This window comes from Channa argus, chromosome 8, assembly GCF_033026475.1.
Source record: "Channa argus isolate prfri chromosome 8, Channa argus male v1.0, whole genome shotgun sequence".
NCBI classification, from domain to species: domain Eukaryota; kingdom Metazoa; phylum Chordata; class Actinopteri; order Anabantiformes; family Channidae; genus Channa; species Channa argus.
The window spans coordinates 6,932,933-6,953,505 of NC_090204.1; the positions used below are offsets into that span (position 1 = coordinate 6,932,933).

General features: G+C 39.9%; 1 protein-coding gene across 2 annotated transcripts in view; it reads right to left on the reverse strand.

Moving 5' to 3' along the window:
- Positions 1-20,573, reverse strand: part of ncanb (neurocan b) — a 136,923-nt gene that overhangs the window by 16,973 nt on the left and 99,377 nt on the right. For both annotated transcript variants that reach the window (XM_067513803.1, XM_067513802.1), the window contains one exon: positions 2,894-3,052. In XM_067513803.1, coding sequence (XP_067369904.1) covers positions 2,894-3,052 — 159 coding nt within the window. The remainder of the gene's footprint in view (positions 1-2,893; positions 3,053-20,573) is intronic.

The following is a 20,573-nucleotide window of genomic DNA, read 5'->3' on the forward strand; positions in this document are numbered from 1 at the left end:
CCTTTAATAATCCCATATAGTCAGTAGTCAATGATAATCATAAATGTTTTTGTTAGAGTATTGTGATATGAGTACACTTATTAAGTTACACTTAACTCTATGCTTTTCTTAGCCCGCAGTGGAAAAGGTGAATGAAGAAATTTTACTTAATTTGTATTGGTACTTTTACTCAAACTTAGTATGTAAATAGTTATTTTCTCAGATTTCACAAAACAAACAAAAAGTAAGACTAGTAAAATTATCTTTAGTCAGTATTATTCTAATTAATATTATAGTATTGCAATTCAGGTTACTCTTATTTGTTTACCTGGTTCCACAAATTAAGCCTTACTCAGTCCTGGGGTTGATCAGCAGCTGAGTAATAATTACAGACATACATTGATTCTGTTTGTGATTCCCAAGGCAGGAGATTTTTGTTTGTGTGTGACAGGAAGTTTCACTGATGGTGAGTTAAATCACATTTGTCCGTATGCATGGTTACAGGCACGTTTGCGTGCATACAGTATGTAATGGAATTTCAATCATGGTGTATCTGGTTAACACCATTACCAGGCCCATTAATCTTCCCAATGGCTCTGATCCCCTTATTGCAGGGGTGGAGACATCCATTTTCGAGGCAATTAAACACACTTTTTTGGTAACTGTGTGTGTGTAGATGAAAGATGGGCGCTAGATGGATGGCAATGTGCTGGCATCTGTCCAAGACAGAAACTGGATCCAAGATAACAGAAGCTTGCTACTGGTGATCTGGCTTTAATACAACACAAGTGGCTGCAGAGCCCTGCCAGAGGGTGAAAAGCTAAGAATGGGGAGATAAAGGTTTATGAGGCACCAAAAAGATACTATATAGATATTAGTACCAGGCAGTTTTACTGTACTAAAGTTCTCCCTGTGGCCAAAATAAAGACCTCCTCGGGCTAAATATTAAATAAATATAAATATAGGTCGATGAACACCAGTGGACTAGCAAAAACTCTTCATACTGTACATTAAAACAGTGGCTTTGTTTCTACTGCTGTGCCAAACATTCAAATATCGCAAAGAATTCAGGAAAACATGAAACACCAGATGGGTTTGCTTTGCTAGACAATCAATACAGTAGCAGATGGTTTAGGCAACCAGAGCAAGATTATGTTGAAAAACAATATTAAATTATCATAAATAATTGTTAATTTGTGAATTACATTAGACAAAAACCTAACCTCATGTCAAAGTACAAATGTTGAAAATTAAAACAATTAACTCAACCAGTGAGTCATGTAAAGATGACACAGCTTTACATATTATTTAAATTTACATTTACATTTAGTCATTTAGCAGACGCTTTTATCCTAAGCGACTTACAAGTGAGGTACAAGGCGGCAAAAAGTCTAAACACCTACATAAATCATCAAGTATTACTAGTAACTCAGTGCTTTATTAACTTGAAACTGTTCTTATTTTATTCTTCTGACATATTTACAGTGGCAATACCTTCCCTATATTAAACGTTTTGTCATAGATACATTAGAACTTGTAGCACAATTTTATCGCAACAAATGTTGATATACATTTATTTGACTGAAACGGCTCGACTCCTGAAGGTGCTATTTCATTAGAGACTGCAATAAACCCCCTTCAGATCTGAACTAGACAGACATTTATTACTAAGTTATGGAATACACATAAGGCAAGAGGTGCCATCTTCAAGTATGATAACAATAAAGTAGAGCAGTAGATATCAATCAGGTGGTAAAAGCAGTGTCTAGCGGGTGGAGGCAGACATAAGAGTGAGAGCTAGATGTTGAAGACCAAATTACTACCATTATTTAAGCTGACTGGGGTTTTGCCTAAGTATGTAATGGTGAGCCACCTGATATCAAAATAAGATTAGCAGCTAGTTTTTAAAAATATTTTATTCAGCTTAAATTGTCAAGTACTGTCTTCTCCTTTTCTTTGACAGATGAATGCAAGAGTCTTCGTGATAATTAACATATAAGATCATGTTAGTGAATGAAATCTAAAATTATAGAAAGTGCATATCAGAGATGGAGAAAATTCACTGATTTATTACAGGAACTTGCACCCATGTTAATAAATTCATCTAACAAAAGTGAAATACACAATGTAATAGGTTTTCACAGAGTAATCAGTAGCATCAGCTCACATTTAGAGATTCAGTATTGTTTTATAGATTTTTCTTCATGTCATACTTGACTTTTCCCATTACATTTTATAACACGATGGCACTCAGCTGATCTCCATTGAACAAGTTGTGTGACTTCTGAAACCAAGTAGCTGAAACTCTGATGTTAGGCGAGTTACATTAAATGGGACATTTATTCATCAGTTATTTTTTCAATCAGTTTTTAATTTTTTTACTAATTTGGTATTTTGTCATGAAAGAGTCTGTTTATGAATATTTGTCATAATAAAAACCTAATTAAACTGAACAATCCCTCATTTTTTTTCATCACAAGTCATCAATATTATGAACATTAATCATCATACTAACACACTAACCTATGATGACATGGTTGAGATTATACGTGTTAAATATTATCATACAGTTTTCTCATTGTTAGCATGTAATCAGGCTAGTGATAGTATTTAGCTCTGAGCACTACAGACTTACAGTCTGACGGATCTGCTAGTGTGCCTGCAGGCTCTTTGATGATGCAGTGCCCACTAAGCCTAGGAAAGTGCTTCAGTCACCTAATACCAAACATAAACAACCACCCACCACTGCAGAAAATAAAAAAGTACTTTACTTATAGAGGCCTGCATGCCCAAACATATCTGCCTAATTTAAGATCTCCTGCTGTGTCATCAGATAAGAACAAGCACTTAAACAGGCTACACTGTCTGTGCCAAATTGGTCTTTATCCTCTCTTTCTCCTCAACCTGTACCCACCTCTGATGAAGTTCTGCTCAGCCAGGCTGTGAATACTGGCAAGGTGGCCGCTGTGCTCCCTGCAGTCCTTCTCGGCATCCTCCCACGTGTGTCTGCGGCTGAAGTACCTGTAGCAGTGGCCATGGAACTTCCTCCATGTGTGCTCGCAGCCCTCAGTGTCTGCAGGTGTTTGGATGCATTAGAAAAAAGAAAGAGAAGGTAAGTGAGGAAGGCAGGTAATAGTCAGTGAAAAAGCCATGTGGGAGGAAAAATGTGTTTTGTTTAATTAACACCCATAACCAACAGATTCAAAAGAACATTAGAGAATGAGTAAAAGGCATTAAGTTGAAGAAGAGGGGTACCACCATTATTTAAAAAAAATCTTTTTGTATCCATAAAAGTTTAATTACTCTCATGATCTACATCCTCCCTTTTGCTCTGGTCTTTCTTCCTTTTCTTTTTTCATTACCATCTGGCTTTAAGTGCCCTCTGTGACTTTTCTCACTGTCTCCATCCCTCTGTCTCTGCCTCTCTCTGTCTTCTTTTGCTTTGATTTGACTTAGACTTTTAATCCACAGCAGAGGCAAGCCTGCGGGGAGACAGCTTAGTCCAGTGAAAGGGCATTTTAATCTATTCAAATGACAACAATCCTTAGAAATTGCTTCCAGTGCGCAGTGCTTGCTTGGTAATTAAGCCCTGTCACAGTCCTGTCAGTACACTGCCTCTTCCTACACCCATCCCATCCCTTCCTCCTTTACTCCCTTCATCTCTCTCATCTATCCCCACTCATCTCTCTGGGGGGTAGCTGTGCACGTGTGTGTGTGTTTGAGTGAGTTTCTGTTCCATGCTGGATTGTCTATGTGAAGGTAGATTTAGAGGTACAAATGTGTGTATATTTGAATGTATGTGTAAAAGCCTGTATAGTTGACGTGGTTCAGGCTCAGTTTGTCAGACAAGCTCATGTCCTCATTCTCTTCTCTTCCATACCCCCTCTTGTGCCCCCGCCTCTCTCCCTTCCTGCAGTGTGGGAATCAGGGAAAGGCCTCAGCTTTTACTCCAACAAATCTGAAGAGACATCAGTAAATTGGGCAGTGCAAATTGGGCCGTATGGGGCCCTGCTTAGTATGCACAGAGATGCAGTGAAGCCGTCAAAAGGAGAGGAGAGGAGTCCATTATGAAAGTACCGTAATATGAAATAAGGACCACAAAACCTTCATACTGGATTGAGAGTGAAAGTGCTTTTCATAAGCTCTCCTCCAGTCATAGTGTTGTTCAGGGCCATTTGATTCTCAGTGCTGTGAAGTGCAGCGACATGATTTCACCAAATACAAAGTACCACATCAGAGTAAGACAGCATCCTCAGGTAAAGCTTCATTTCATCTCTTAGAGTGAGGTTTTGCCAAACCTACTGCTAAAAATGAATCTATTTGCTATATTGCTATTTCTACATATTCTCTCTTGCAGTTCGGTGCACTCACTGGCCTCAAAGCTGCCCAAAGTGTGTAAATGGGACTTACTGACACTGAACAATGATGATGAGCATGGCATCAGTAAACTGCTCTGTGTGCAAAGCATGTGGTAAACATAAAGCTCTGCCATGTAAAAAAAATCATAACATTCTTACAAGCATGTCGGCTATGCTTGGGAACAGAGGGAAAGACACTGAGAGAAATAAAGAGATTGATTACTTCTGGGAAATTTACGAAGGCATGTGTCGGTCCAGTTGTTTCCCACTTTGATGCCGTGCTGTGATTCAGCCCTGTTTGAAATTCGACATTCACCATCTGACATGCATTTTTTTAGCCCTGTACAGTACGATGGATAGAAATGGAATCCTAAAAACGGAGGAAGCATGTTCCACCACTGTTGTGGTGAGATATATTTAGAGCTATCAACTGAAATGTGTCCTAAGAATCAAGTACTGAAAACAGTGTAGTACTGACAGCTGGCGACAACTGGTCATATCTGTTATATTTTATACAGTCAGTGAAAATTTCCTTAAATGAAAGAAACTTTTTGTAAAAAAAATAATATTTCCAGCAGAATGGGGATCAAAATGGATCAAAATGTAATGTAAGTTGATCCTGTGTCAAAAAATAGTTCTGACATCCAGCTATGGACAGATATTCATAAATACACAAAAATGGGCCACATTAGCATTTCGTAGCATATAAAATGAGGTTTATTACACCATGAACATTTTGGGGACATAAATGCATGTCAACCACATCAAAATATGACAAAATATAATTCTTGTCATTTGCCAGACTAAACTGACATTATCGAGTACTTACAAACATTATGAGACCAAAATCTGTAACACACACACACACAACTACAGTAGTGAATCAGCTGCTCAGTGTTTCACTTCAGTAGCCTGCTTATATGAAGTACTACTTTTAACATGTGCATGGCGGGTCCCTAAGACACAGTAAGGACCTATTAAAAACCAAATACATGTAGAAAATGTGAGCAGTTATGTTCTAGTGGATCTGCACTAAACAGTCCAACACAAACATGTAATACATGTACTTTCTCCTACGCTGCAGGTAAGATGATCAGTATTTCCTCCTCCCTCCTATCCTCACATTATCTTACAGATCAGTGCTGTCACTCTATTTTTGTAAAAGCAAATTTGAAAAACTGCTTCATTACTTTGCTTGCTCAGATTTCTACTGGTAGTCAAGGGATTTAATCTAATGACCTTGAAACAGGCTAATGACATAAAACCCAATTAGCCATTTTAACATTCTCAGCTTCCCCTGGGTGGATTGGTGGCTCTGGTCAGCCCTGTTGCTTAATGCTAACATGAGTCTGGTGTCACATTTAGACTTTTTTAGAATACATTAGCTGTGGCAATCCACCATGGACACTTGAATCAAACTTTTGCAGTCAAGTGCAAAAGTTTGTATCCCCTTAGGTGGAAATTGCATAGAGTATTAAGATTAGTAAAATATTTATTTTGTCAAAAACACAATATTTAATGCACATTCAGCTAATACAAATGTTCATCATCAGATGTAACAAAAATAGTCAAGGAATGAAGGAAAGTTAGAGTAAAATAATCAAAATAATTATCAGGGGTAATCTTAAAAAAAAAAGACTGTCAACACTCAATGCTTGATGCATGGCACCAGGTGTGTTACACCGGGCTTGTACCTTAAAAGTTCAAGTGGGCAGATCTATAGGGACAAAAAAGTTTGTTGAGAGAAACAAAAACAATGGGGTCAGGGAAAAAGCTTTGAGAAGAAAAATAAGTGCGAGAGGCAGTAGGAAACTTACTCTAGAGCCACATAGTAATCCAAAACAAACAAAAGGGAATCTTGGAGGCAACTTGAATAAAAGTTCAAATCTCCACAGTCTGCACAAGTGTGGATTGTTTGGGAGAAAAGCAGGCAGGAAGCTACAGATTACTTCTAGACATAAGGTAGTGTGCTTGGAGCATTTGAACAAACCAAATGAGTTTTGGAACAAGATTATGTGGTCTGATGACAGCTAAGTTATTATTTGGTCATATTTTGCAGATGGATGTGTGGCGAGAAAAAACTCCTTTTCCACATGGTTTTCAAACATGGTGGAGGTTCACTGATGTTTTGATTGTGTATTTCTGCATCGGGCACTGGAGCTCTGCATAAAGAGGCGTGAAGAATAAATGCAGCCCAATATTAGATGGTTTTAAATCAAAGCCTCCTACCATCAGCCAAAAAGCTAAAAATTAAGAGGTAGTCAACTTGGGAATGACTTAATAAGACTATGGTGAATGTTTTACTGAGGCCTTGTCTCCAGACTTAAATATAATTGAAAACCTGTGGACAGATTTAAAGAAGGCTTTACATGGCAGACAAGCAAGCAATCTGGTAGACTTGGAACAATTCTGCCATGAATGACTGAAGAATGGGGTAAAAATACTGCGCAGAGGGCACCCAAAGACATTGGAGGAGTTTAAAAGAAGGGAGGACATGCAAAGTATTAGAGAACATTTCATGGGGGAAATGCAAACTTTTGAACTGATTTCATCATTTTATTACAACTTTCTTTTTATAAAGTCCTTGACCATTGTATTACTACTGATGGTGAAGGAACAATTGTACTAGCTTAATTTGCAATAAATATTATGTTGAAAAAATACATCTTTGTTTTTGCCCTATCTTATCTGAGTAGTAGTAGATGTGGATGGAATGTAAACTAGTAGATGTAATGTTTGCACTACATATTATGGATATAAGAACTACATAGCTTCTACATAGCTTGTATAGGAGAAAAAACATAATAAGAAACATGGTGGCTTTTTGTGGAGCTCAAATATACTCTCAGAGTCTCAAGAAAATAACTTTCTACTTTACATTCATTAATAATGGTAACAAAGAGCAAAGATTAAGAGATGAAGATTAAAGCTAAGAGATGAAAAATGTGACTCCCCATGTTACAAGTGATGCTGGAGAATGAAGAACTAAAGTTAATAACAAAATAGCAAAATATAACAAGCTTAAGGTAGCACCACAAACAAATCATCATTTGATACTGTGTACAGATTAATCAGTTTCAGCATCTTCTACTTAGCCCTTCCAATCCCTGTTTTGATTTTCTCAGTGATAATCTTATCTACTGTCCAAACTAATTCATTTTGTAGATTTTTCAGCTTCCAGCCTTCCAGTTTGGAAATTGTTTGTCAATGTTGAGTTGAATGTTGAGTTGCAAAAATAAAATAAAGTAAAAATAAAAACGGACTTGGCATTTATGAAATGCTTTGGCCTTGCCTGAACTACAGTACAATAAAAAATTCAGACCGCTTCACAAGAAACTGTATCTGAATTAGCATTTTGAAATCATCCTGTTTGTACTGAGAGCATGTTTCCAAACAGAACTGCACATAAGCGTTAGCTACAGTAGCAGGATGCTTTTGTTGTTATCTCTGGCCTTGTGTGGTCAAAATCAGTCACTGCTGCCATCATTTTCTCTGCTAAGTCCTAACTTACTCTTTCACTCAGAGTCTTTCATCAGACCTGGGTGCTACCTGCTCACAGTGTTGCCCACATAGTGGCTGGTTACATTGTATTAACAGCAGGAGTGGGTCCAGTTTGGCACATGTAGGTGGAAAATGGGCTGTTATCTACAGAAACAGGGACAGGAGAATCAGGGTGGGTGTCACAGAGTGAGGAAGACACACACACACACACACACACACACACACACACACACACACACACACATATGCACATAAATAAATTAAACATGCATGCCTTTATTGAATAACACTGTTCTGCTGTGGGGTCTATATTGGCAGTCAGCCCAGAGATTGTGTGTGTAAGTATAAGGCTAGTGCTCACAACACTAAAGCTTTTACCAGTGGGTTTAAAACCGAAATTACACACACAATTGTTGGCATGCTGTGGTTTCTGGTTAGGATTTACACACACATGCACACACACACACGATGGCCAAAGAGGAAGAAGAAAAAAAACTAAAGACAAAGTGAGCACATCAGACATAGTAATATAGAGAGTGGGAGGACAGAAAAGGCAGAGAAAGGCAGAACAGGAAAATAAAAGAGGCAAAGAAACAGACAAATTGATGTGGAAAGAGAGAAAGAAAGACGAGAGATCAAAAATAAACAGGCATGTTTTCTCCTTCTCAGATCTATAAGCTAGTCTCTGCTGATTCCTTCTCCCACTCGCTGACAGTGACGCTCAAAGCCCGACATCACATCAACCTCTTCAAATATTTAGACGTTTTTCAAGTAGTCTTCTTTCTCCCATATTCCCTCTGTGACACAGAGAGAGAGGTAGGGGGTATGTTTCAGCGGCTAATAGTCCCACAGTCTTTAGTGAATGGCAGTTAGGATATGAAAGGCCATACACTTCCAACTGACTGATTGGGTCATTTATCCCCATCACCAATTGATATTTCTGCTGCTCTGCTTTTTTATATCAACTGAATGATGAAACGCCATGTGTTTGCATTTGTGTGTATGTGTGTGTGCTGCCATTTTGCCTCCACCCTGTGTGACTCTTTGAAGACTGACAGCTCTTCATGCCATTTACAAGAGGGCAGAAGACAGCAGTCCAGAGAGGAGGGAGTGGGAGAGAGAGAGACATAGATAAAGAGAGAGATGAGGGAGAATCTTCGCTGATAGCCAGTGACAAGAGGTGAGAATGTGAGGAGAATGTGCAAAGCCCTGTGGAATTATTAATGGTTATAATGAGCACAATGTTGATTAATGGTACATCCTAATAGTGTGATTCTCACAATTAGGAGTAATGGATGTTACAGTAAAAAGCTATAGAGATCAACATGAATGACTGATGCCAGTCTGAAGGATAATTCTGGTAAATTAGCCCTCAGATGTGTCTTTGCAGATTAAGGCTGAAGGAGAAAACCATGGTAAAAAGGATGGCAGGCTACAGCTTCACAGTAAATTGTAAAAAGTCAAACAGCATACACACAGACTGTTCAGTTTATGTGTTTCCATAAACGGTTTTAGTAGAGTACAAGGTAAGAGAAGCACCAAATTGGTAAACACACTGTATTCACTCCTGTTCATTGTTGGTACCTTTTACAGTGTTATTACAGACACAGTGCATCAGTGTGTGATAAACGCATAAGTGAACACACCTGCTGCAGATGTGCCCTCAAAGCCGCTCACAATTCGTTATTGGTAGAAAAAACGTTACAAAGGCATAAACCTTCACTTTGAATTAACTTTTTTAAAGCTGCTACAGTCCATTTTTTTTTTAATCAACAATGGCTCAAATCAGTAAGTGTATGTAAAAGGGGTCACTTGAAGCAACAAACCCACAGAGATTTATTACCTGAGTCTGCAGTTTGTTTGCTTTATAGGATCTTTCAGCTCTGTGTTTTGTTATTATGGGCTGCAACTTTATTGTTTTAGTTCATTCTCACGGCTCTTACGGGATGCTGTTTCCAACAAAAGCAGTCAGCTGTTTCTTTTTTTTAACCGTATTAAAGAAAACAACAAAAATGTCTATAAATGTACAAAGCAAACCAACTGTAAGCTGTTGCAGCTCACAGCTACAGTACATACAGTAGATCGACACTTGTGTCTCCTTAACTGAGTTCTCTAAAGCTATAACACAACTTTAAATGGTAATGTTGCTCTGTGTCTGCTTGATATGCTAATAGCTATATGTGCGCTGACGGCTGTGAAGTGGCCAAAAACCAAACAAAACAATAAAGACTGTGCCAGACTAATGCCAGAACCACCAGTCAATTATGTGCATTTTGCTGTTCACACTTTGTCCACACCATTTTCTAGACATGTTGGGAATTCAACTGCAAAACTTTGCTCAAACACTTGTACTGTAGCAGCATTACCCTTTGTTCTGTATACTGTACTGATACAAGTCTGAATGAACCCTGTGTTCATGTTTGAGCAGTCAGCTACATTTATTATATATGAAGTCCACCTAGCGTAGATAGCGCTTATAGTCACAGGCACATACTGTGTCTGATGCTGGTGGTTTGGAGGGCAGGAACCCAACTCAACTAAACTCCTGGAAAGGTAGCTGTAAAGTGTTGACTGATGGGAGTGAACAGCGAGATGACAGGAAATGAAAGGGAGTGAAATGGTATAAACCATAATTCATAACTTTGTTATCACAGAACAATTTTATAGGGGATTTCAGAAGTCGGAACAGAACACACTACACCTCTAGCACAGCTCAAAGTACTGTTTTGCACCCTTCCATCAGAACTGTTCATTAATGCCCAGCAGAGACACGCAGGCCTTCTCTTTCTCCGTTTTCATCTAACGTAACACCTGCTCTGATGCCTCTGTTCCTTCTTTTCTTCACACTTTCTCCTTTTCATAAACTTCCTACCAGTCAGGAAACAGAGAATGACAGTTGCTTCAGGAACATTGTTTAATTAAGCACCTTGAATGCGAATGAATTACACCCTCATCTCTCCAGCTTTCCTGTTTGGAGACAGAGCTGGCAAGTGTTGAACACAATAGCATATGGAGTGAGAGAGAAGCCTTGTTGTGATTCCATTTAAATAGCCTCTGCTGGGCTTAGGCAAAACCTCAGAGATATTTTGTGTGTGCCTGCCTGAGAGTGTGTTTAGCGTCTGTCTGTGTATGTGTTTTGTTTTCGTCAGGAGACTGCTGTGGGCAAGGTAAACCAAGGAGCTCCAGATCCCTCTTTTCTCAGTCTTGGCACGTGTCCCTCTTGACATGTTATTAGAATGCATGAATCTTCATTAGCATTAATAGCCTCTAAAGACCCAGAGGATGCACAAAACTTAATTTTGAGCCAAGCTCAATGCTGAGTTGCCAGTTTAGGAAGCCACGGCACAGCCAGTGATGGGACAGAGAAGCATCGCAGCAAAGTTGGCAAACTCGCTGCTTCCTTCTCAGTCTCTGAGAACTGATGCTGAGTAATAAAAGCAGTTTGCAGACCATAAGTTGCTCAGTGTGCTGTGGCTTAACAAGAGTGGAGAGAGGACATATGCTCAGTGTGAAATATGTAATTGACCAATAAACCACTGCTCCAGAGGCACAGAAATCATAAGGATGACATTACCTACGTCAGCTGAAAACTGGTGTAAACCTGAATTTGGAGAAAGCTTAGCTATATTTCACTTAAGAATGCATACAAGAAAACATTTACACAACTATATTCTGAAATATAAAAGGAGGGAGTTAGGTGATATTGTTAAAAACGCCATAGTGTGTAAATATGTGCATGAATGTTAGGATGGATGCAAGGGTCCAGTTTGCAATCACAAGTCAACAATGTTTCTTTTTTGATGTTGTTGTTGAAGCATCACCACAGTTGGTCCCTAACCTCAACCCCATGTTTATTATTGTAACTGATGAAGACCTGTGAATAAAATAAAATGTATTTATCCCAAACCGCAATGCCCCTTCAACCTTAACAACATAGGTCTAGAGGCCATAAAAAACAACATATGAATTTGGAAGATTTTTGTGGACTTAGATGTGTGTGTGTAATGCTAGTAGCAGGTAATGCTACTTTTTTCCCCATTTTTTCAATTTTTTCCAATCAATGCTGAGTCTACAGATATAACTTGAGGACATTTTCAAAACAATCTATTATAGAACTTTTTCCACATGAACAGCAAAGTTCACCAAGGACAGAGGAAACTCACTTTGCCCGCATTTTCTTTAATGTGCAACTGAGTGCGTGTTATAGAAATCAGTCAGTATTTCTTCTTACTGATTCGACTTCACAGCTTAATTACCTTCATTGTAAACAAGAGGAGATGCATGTGGCAAACAATACACAGAATAAAGTGGGTGAGTTTGAGTAAAATAGTTAGGAAAATTGTGCAGTGACAGAGTGACAGAAGGACTGCATCTGGTGCTTTCTGAAGCACTTCCCACTGCTGTTAGTCAGCTCAGTCTCCTCTCCTCCTCATTAGTCTCAGTGTGGAGGCTACACTACATCACCGACTGCCTGCTTCCAATCTGCAACAATGGTGTTGCTGTTGGCGTCGACACATTCAAAAGGCTTCGTATCTGTCTGCCCTAGATTCACCCACCGTGCTCTTTGGGGGGGAAGTTGTGCTCCACTCTGCTTTAGGTTTCTTGTAATGCTGTCAAGTTTTTGTTTCCCTGTCAAGTGCAACTTACAATCGTGTGTCTGTGCATGCATATGTATTGTGTGTGTTTGAAAATGTGCATGACAGTGGCGAGGTTCTTGCCTGGAACGGTTTGACTTATGGTGGGTATACAGTACATTGTTTTCAATGGATAGCTGTGGTGTATCACGGTCTCACTGCACTTTCTGAAGGATGCAAACTTCACCAACACATCTCCAAGATGAACTCATTGGCATCCTCACCTGTGTGTCAGCCCCCGTTCAACCATTAGACGCCGGCCATATTTTCCAGTAACATTTTTGCAACCTATTGAGTCTAATACCTCTAAAAAAACACAAAGATGTGATGTACAGAATACTGGTGAGACACAGAAAGGATGCTGGAGAAGATGAATGAAATGTAAGTTACTCCTAGCTGGCCTTTTCTGTGAGTTGAAGGTGGTACCAAACACATTTCACATAGTTAACGAACCGGAAGCTACAAACCGTGGGACTAATTAGCTATACAACTTTTTTTGCACTGCCTTTTATTGTCAAATTTTAGAGAGACAGTGAGAGACAGAGGGAAAGAGAGGGAGTGAGAACATTTTTCCTGACAATTAGATTGTTTTATTAAGCTGATTGTTCTGTAACTACAAGTTCTTGCACTCCACTGTACTTTCACTTCTTGAGAGCTATAGTGTTCAACTTCCATCCAAGCTGCTGTTGAATAAACAGAGATGAGAGAAATTTTTTGATATGTGGAAGGGTGCAAAGTAGAATCAGTTTGTTCATGCATGTGTGGCACATAGTGTGTGCAACTAAGGTAGAAAATAAAATAAGGAAATATGGAAATGTTTGCCTATTTCTGACTTTGCAGGGGCCAATTAGCTTTTTAGGCTGATCCTCATTTTCTTCAAGTCATGTTTAAGGCTTAAGACACACATGCATGTTTGTGTGCCTGTTTGAAAGTCTGTTAGCTGAAAAATCTCAGACTTCACTGAAGCATCACACACACACGCGCGCGCGCACACACACACATACACACGAACACAGAGACAATCCAAAAAGTCAGATGTGGCTTAAGCAAACACACTGATACAAATGCACTCGCACAGCAGCAGACACAGATGCAAATACACAAAAACACTCACAGCGTGACAAAGCCTCCTGCAGTGCACCAGAGATGAGAGGAACAAAAAGATGCAAGAAGACCAGGGAGTGACAGCAGAAAGGTAGGGAGAGAAATGAAGAAAAAAACAGGAAGGGAAAGTGAAACAGAGGTGTGTACAGCAGTGGAAGAGCAAAGTAACAAATCCACACTCTCATTCGTACACATTATGTCGTTTTTCTCCCTAGAAATACTGAGGGGAGATGAATGGTGGATAAAAAGACAGACTGGTGGAAAGAAGCTGATGAGAAGAAACCAGCAAATGCTTTCGCTGTCACATTTCACTTCTCTCAGGCTAAGGAAGAAGAATTCTGCTTCTGCTGATTAGGCAGTGAGCCAAAGAAAAACTGCAGGACAAACTCAGTCTGGGATGAAATGAGTGAAACCACTGACTGATGTCTTTGTTACTCAAATCACAACTTGCTGTTATTTTAAACAAATATCCATTCATTATTGGTACAGAACAAAAATTTCAAAAGGATAAACGTTTTATATAACTACAATGCTGATTATTTAAATAAGTTGAAACATTTGCTAATCAAAGAAATGTATCATTAATTACTTAAAGTCTTGATTTTCAAAATGTGTTACAAACCAAAAAAATCACATATACTAACCTATAAAACCATAAAAAAAACTTGGTGGTAAAAAAGTGGAAATATGTGCAGAATAACAAGCCATTTCCCCCTCTCTCACTACAGTCACTGGAGGACTTCATCCCCATCAACTTACTATTATTGACTCTCAGAGGGGATCACCATGGTAACAGGCCAGAGGGAGCCAGCAGTGGACTGGATCTACCTAGAATCTGAAGCTGTTAGCTAACAACACATACACCTGAACATGCACAGGCACGCGCTCTAAAATACACACAGCAAACGAGACAGAAAGAACTGGACCCCTTTACTGAGACAGGGACCAATTGGATGACATTTAAATGGATGGAAGTCTCGGCGGAACGAATGAGTTCATTTCCACCGTTCATGTCGCAGTTCAGACCTCCCTCTGGATATCAAACTGAGATCACACTGAAATGGCACAGCGATGCCTGTTGCGAATTGTACTTTTCACAGCTGAATCCTATATTTCTGCGAGCGCAGAGTGGTGAGAGATAAAAGCGACAGCAAAACAGAGACTTTAGATTTACACAATCAGGCCTGCTGCTCCCAATCAGCCATGAAGACAGCAACACAGCAGGAGAGGAATCGTGCACACAGTTCCAGGGAAACTACAGGCGTGCTGTGTTGATGTGTGTGCGTGTGTGTTTGGGAAACACTGTCTCAAAACATTACACTGATATGCAGCTAAACTGCAACTGCAAATAAGTCTTCTTCTTTTCCTTTCGGCTGCTCCCTTTCAGGGGTCGCCACAGCGAATCATGTGCCTCCATCTAACTCTATCCTCTGCATCCTCTTCACTCACACCAACTAACTTCATGTCCTCCCTCACTACATCCATAAATCTCCTCTTTGGTCTTCCTCTAGACCTCCTGCCTGGCAGCTCCAACCTCAGCATCCTTCTACCGATATATTCACAGTTTCTCCTCTGAACATGTCCAAACCACCTCAATCTGGCCTCTCTGACTTTATCTCCAAAACATCTAACATGAGCTGTCCCTCTGATGTACTCATTCCTGATCCTGTCCATCCTCGTCACTCCCAAAGAGAACCTCAACATCTTAAGCTCTGCTACCTCCAGCTCTGCCTCCTGTCTTTTCTTCAGTGCCACTGTCTCTAAGCCGAACAACATTGCTGGTCTCACCACCGTCTTGAACACCTTTCCTTTCATTCTCGCTGATACTCTTTTATCACACAACACACCTGACACTTTTCTTCACCCGTTCCAACCTGCTTGTACTCGCCTCTTCACCTCTTTTCCACACTCTCCGTTGCTCTGAACCGTTGACCCTATGTACTTATAGTCCTGCACCTTCTTCACCTCTGCTCCCTGTAACCTCACTGTTCCACCTGGGTCCCTCTCATTGACACACATGTATTCTGTCTTGCTGCGGCTAAGCTTCATTCCTCTGTTTTCCAGAGCAGACCTCCACCTCTCTAGATTTTCCTCCACCTGCTCACTACAAATAACAATGTCATCTGCAAACATCATAGTCCAGGGAGATTCTTGTCTAACCTCACCTGTCAGTCTGTCCATCACCAGAGCAAACAAGAAGGGTCTCAAAGCCGATCCTTGATGCAGACCCACCTCCACCTTGAACTCCTCTGTCACACCTACAGCACACCTCACCACTGTCTTACAGCTCTCATACATGTCCTGCACCACTCTAACATACTTCTCTGCCACTCCAGACGTCCTCATACAATACCACAGCTCCTCTCTCGGCACCCTGTCATACGCTTTTTCTGAATCTACGAAGACACAATGCAACTCCCTATGACCCTCTCTGTACTTCTCCATCAGCATCCTCAAAGCAAATATTGCATCTGTTGTACTCTTTCTAGGCATGAAACCATATTGCTGCTCACAAATACTCACCTCTGCCCTTAGCCGAGCTTCCACTACTCTTTCCCACAACTTCATTGTGTGACTCATCAGCTTTATTCCTCTGTAGTTGCCAAGGCTCTGCACATCTCCCTTGTTCTTAAAAATTGGCACCAGTACACTTCTCCTCCAGTCCTCTGGCATCCTCTCACTCTCCAAGATCTTGTTAAACAAACTAGTCAAAAACTCTACTGCCACCTCTCCTAGACACTTCCATACCTCCACAGGTATGTCATCAGGACCAACTGCCTTTCCACTCTTCATCCTCTTCAATGTCCTCCTCACTTCACTCTTACTAATCTTTGCTACTTCCTGCTCCACAACAGTCACCTCTTCTACTCTTCGTTCCCTTTCATTTTCCTCGTTCATCAACTCTTCAAAGTACTCCTTCCATCTTCCCATCACACTCCTGGCACCTGTCAATACATTTCCATCCTTATCTTTAATCACCCTAACCTGCTGCACATCCTTCCCATCTCTATCTCTTTGTCTGGCCAACCTGTACAAATCCACCTCTCCCTCTTTAGTGTCCAACCTAGCATACAAGTCCTCATATGCTCTTTGTTTGGCCTTTGCCACCTCTATCTTCACCTTACGCTGTATCTCCCTGTACTCCTGTCTACTCTCTTCAGTCCTCTCAGTGTCCCACTTCTTCTTAGCTAACCTCTTTCTCTGTATACACTCCTGAACTTCCCGTTCCACCACCAAGTCTCCTTGTCCGCTTTCCTCTTTCCAGATGACACACCTAGTACCCTCCTACCTGTCTCCCTGATCAAATTAGCTGTAGTAGTCCAGTCATCTGGAAGCACCTCCAAACCACCCAGAGTCTGTCTCAGCTCCTCCCTGAAAACTAAACGACATTCTTCCTTTTTCAACTTCCACCACTTCGTCCTCTGCTCTGCCTTAGTCCTCCTTATCTTCCTCACCACCAGCATCATTTTACACACCACCATCCTGTGTTGTCTGGCTACACTCTCCCCTACCAATGCTTTACAGTAACTGATCTCTTTCAGATTACAACGTCTACACAAGATGTAGTCTACCTGAGTGCTTCTCCCTCCGTTCGTCACCCTATGTTCCTGCCTCTTCTGAAAGAAAGTGTTTACTACAGCCATTTCCATCCTCTTTGCAAAGTCAATCACCATCTGACCTTCTGCGTTCCTGTCCTGAACACCAAACCTGCCCATAACAGTCTCATCACCTCTGTTCCCTTCACCTACATGCCCATTGAAATCTGCACCAATGACAACTCTCTCACCTCTGGGGATGCTCTGCATCATTTCATCTAACTCACTCCAGAATTTCTCCTTCTCTTCTAACTCACATCCTACCTGTGGGGCATAACCACTCACAACATTGAACATCACCCCTTCAACTTCCAGCTTCAGACTCATCAACCTGTCTGATACTCTTTTCACCTCTAGAACATTCCTCACAAAATCCTCTTTCAATATAACTCCTACTCCATTTCTCTTCCTATCTGACCCATGGTAAAACAACTTGAACCCTGCTCCTAAGCTTCTAGCCTTGCTACCTTTCCACCTGGTCTCCTGGACACACAGTATGTCCACCTTCCTTCTCTGCATCATGTCGATCAACTCCCTAGCCTTCCCTGTCATAGTACCAACATTCAAAGTCCCTACTGTCAGTCCTACATTCTTAGCTTTCCTCTTCTCTCTCTGCCTACGAACACACCTTCCTCCTCTTCTTCTTCGTCTTCGACCAACAGTAGTCCAATTTCCACCGGTACCCTGTAGGTCAACAGCACCGGTGGCAGTCGTTGTTAACCCGGGCCCCGACCGATCCGGTATGGAAGTCTTTGTCACGATTCGCATGTTTGATTTGGCATGTGTTTTACGTCGGATGCCCTTCCTGCCACAACCCTCTGCATTTATCCAGATTTGGGACTGGCACAAGAAGACACTGGCTTGTGCCCCCTTGCGGTTGCATTCAAATAAGTATAGTTGCAAAAAGGTGGTTGGGATTGATGTCTGTACAAAGTGCACTACTATCACACAACTGGCCTGAGCTCAACTTCACAGTCCAATGTGTTAAATATAAGCAAGAAAAGCACTTTGGTTAAAAGGCAACTTTTCAACTTGCTTTCTTTGGCTTTAGTTTTTGGTGCAAATGTACATTAATGTTTTTAAACTTCGTTCTGACTTTAATATATTAAAATTTGTCCAATTCTTATTGAAAATGTCCTCCAGATGACATCACCCGGAGGAGTTTTTCATCATTGGGATTTAGGATGATGTCCTTTGGGGGAGCTCTGGAAAAGCTGGTTGACTATTATTACAAACTCCATAGTGTGAGCAACAAGTTTACATAATGTATGGACTAAAGGTTCCTCCAAGTGATGTCATTTGGAGGCATTTTCTAGCTAGAAGTAGAGAGATATTTTCATGTAGACAAGTCAGAGGAAATTTCAAGGACAGATCAGTATCAGTTAAAAGTAAATAAACATACTGTTAAGTTTTCGTTTATTAGTCAAGATCCCAATCTTTCTCTAACATTAACTAAGTTTTGTGAATGCCTAAACATGATAAGTACAAAGTTTAATAATGCTGTAGTCTGGATATCTAGATAGAAAAGTGGATGTTGTCTTGCAACATCTGATATTTTAGCTGAATGAAAATGTTCTTCCGGAACAACTTACAAATATGTTCAGCATTAATGTATTTGCAATGTACATAACATGTATGTAATTTACGTAAATTAACAACTTGTCTTTACTAGCAATACATTTAATTGCAATTTTTTTTCATTACAAAATGTATTTACAGTTACAGTTAAGCTGTAGAGGGGAAAGACAAAACACATTTTATGGGGTCAACATGCAATACTGAGGCTTTGTGCAATTTCAGTTTGGTGAGATGAAATGTTTTCTATATTTGTAAATTTAATAACTTGTCATTAAAGAAGATTTAGAAAGAGGTTTAATCTGGCTGCAATTGAAACACTTAGCATCATATACAAATTTGTACAACATATATGCTCTGTGGCTTTTTATCTGTTCGCTTATGTATGACCTGCATAATATGGTAATAATAAAAAGGCTATTGAAACCACAATAAATCACAACAAATAGTTACCAAAGTAAAATTTAGGGGGTAAATCATCAGCGACTGTAAGATTTTACAAGGATCTGAAATAACTAGTGGAGAAATCTTGTAGATTTACAAATACAAGAATTTAAAAAAATGTGGCAAAAAAAGATCAGATATTCAGATTTTAAGTGCCTAGTAATGGTCAAGCTTCAGAATTATCTGATCCTACATTCCCCATAATGCAACAAAATGCAGCTTCACTCCCTGATAAAAATGAATTATCACTAATCAAATCCACAATGTCAGTTTGTTCTTGTTTCAAAAATCCAAATGCACTCTTCACACACAAGCTGAGATAGTCATGTTGACATCAGTATGACCTCATGAGGATATTTTACCTGTTTTCTCCACCAGAACCTCAAAAACATGACTCTAAAACCTGAAGACATGTGACCTTATTCCAGAAAGGCACTTTTGCCTTTTTCCTTTCCAGTTAACCAGCTTGTGACTCATTAACTCTGCACCCCTGGTGATGTCCACATCCAAAGTTTGAGTTACAAAATTTTGCTACAGATTTTTGCAGAGAGATGTAAACAAAGGCAATGAATCAGATGAGGAAGCCAGAAGCTTGTCCACAAGTCAACTGAAGCAGAAATGTGACAGTTTAGAGACAGTGGCTGATGTCTAAGGCTGATGCCAAACTACAGAAGTTCAGCCAATGAGCCAGGGCACACACAGTATTTTCTATGTCAGGTCCTGCCAGAGCTAGTGCAATTTCCACATTTTAAATGATTCTGCTTTATTCTTCCAGCATCACTCTTCTCCTTCCCTGGACTATTGATTAGTCTGTCTTCAGTCCCAGTTAAGACCAGAGCAAAGCTATATATACAGTAGCCGAGTGCGACACTGAAAGTCAGACAAAAAGAAAAAAACACATATTCAAAGTCAAAACTCCACTGAGAGATAAGGTCAAAGGTCAAACTGGGCCCGCAAAACTGTAGCCTAAAATTCTAAAGTGTCCTCCCCCTTTCTTCTGTTTTCTCACTCACCCAATTACAATAGAGTACTTGTATAAAGAAAAGATATTGGTAAAAGAAGTAGTACTGATTCAACTTCTTTGAATCAAGTAAAATTGCAGACGCTATAATAAAGGATAATAGGACATTTCCACCAACTGTTTCTGTGCAAAGCTTGCTGGACATCACATCATATAATATAATTTAAAGATTACATAATTATCTAATTTCAAATATAATAAAAAATGAAACATTAAAAAACTATATAATGAAAATAATAAGCATTAATTTGAATGTGCAAATCAGTTTTCAATGTCAGTAACAGTTCAACTTTCTTCATGTCTTATTAGGCCCTTATAAAAGTTGAATTTGAATTAGAGAGAGACTGTACCACCACCACCA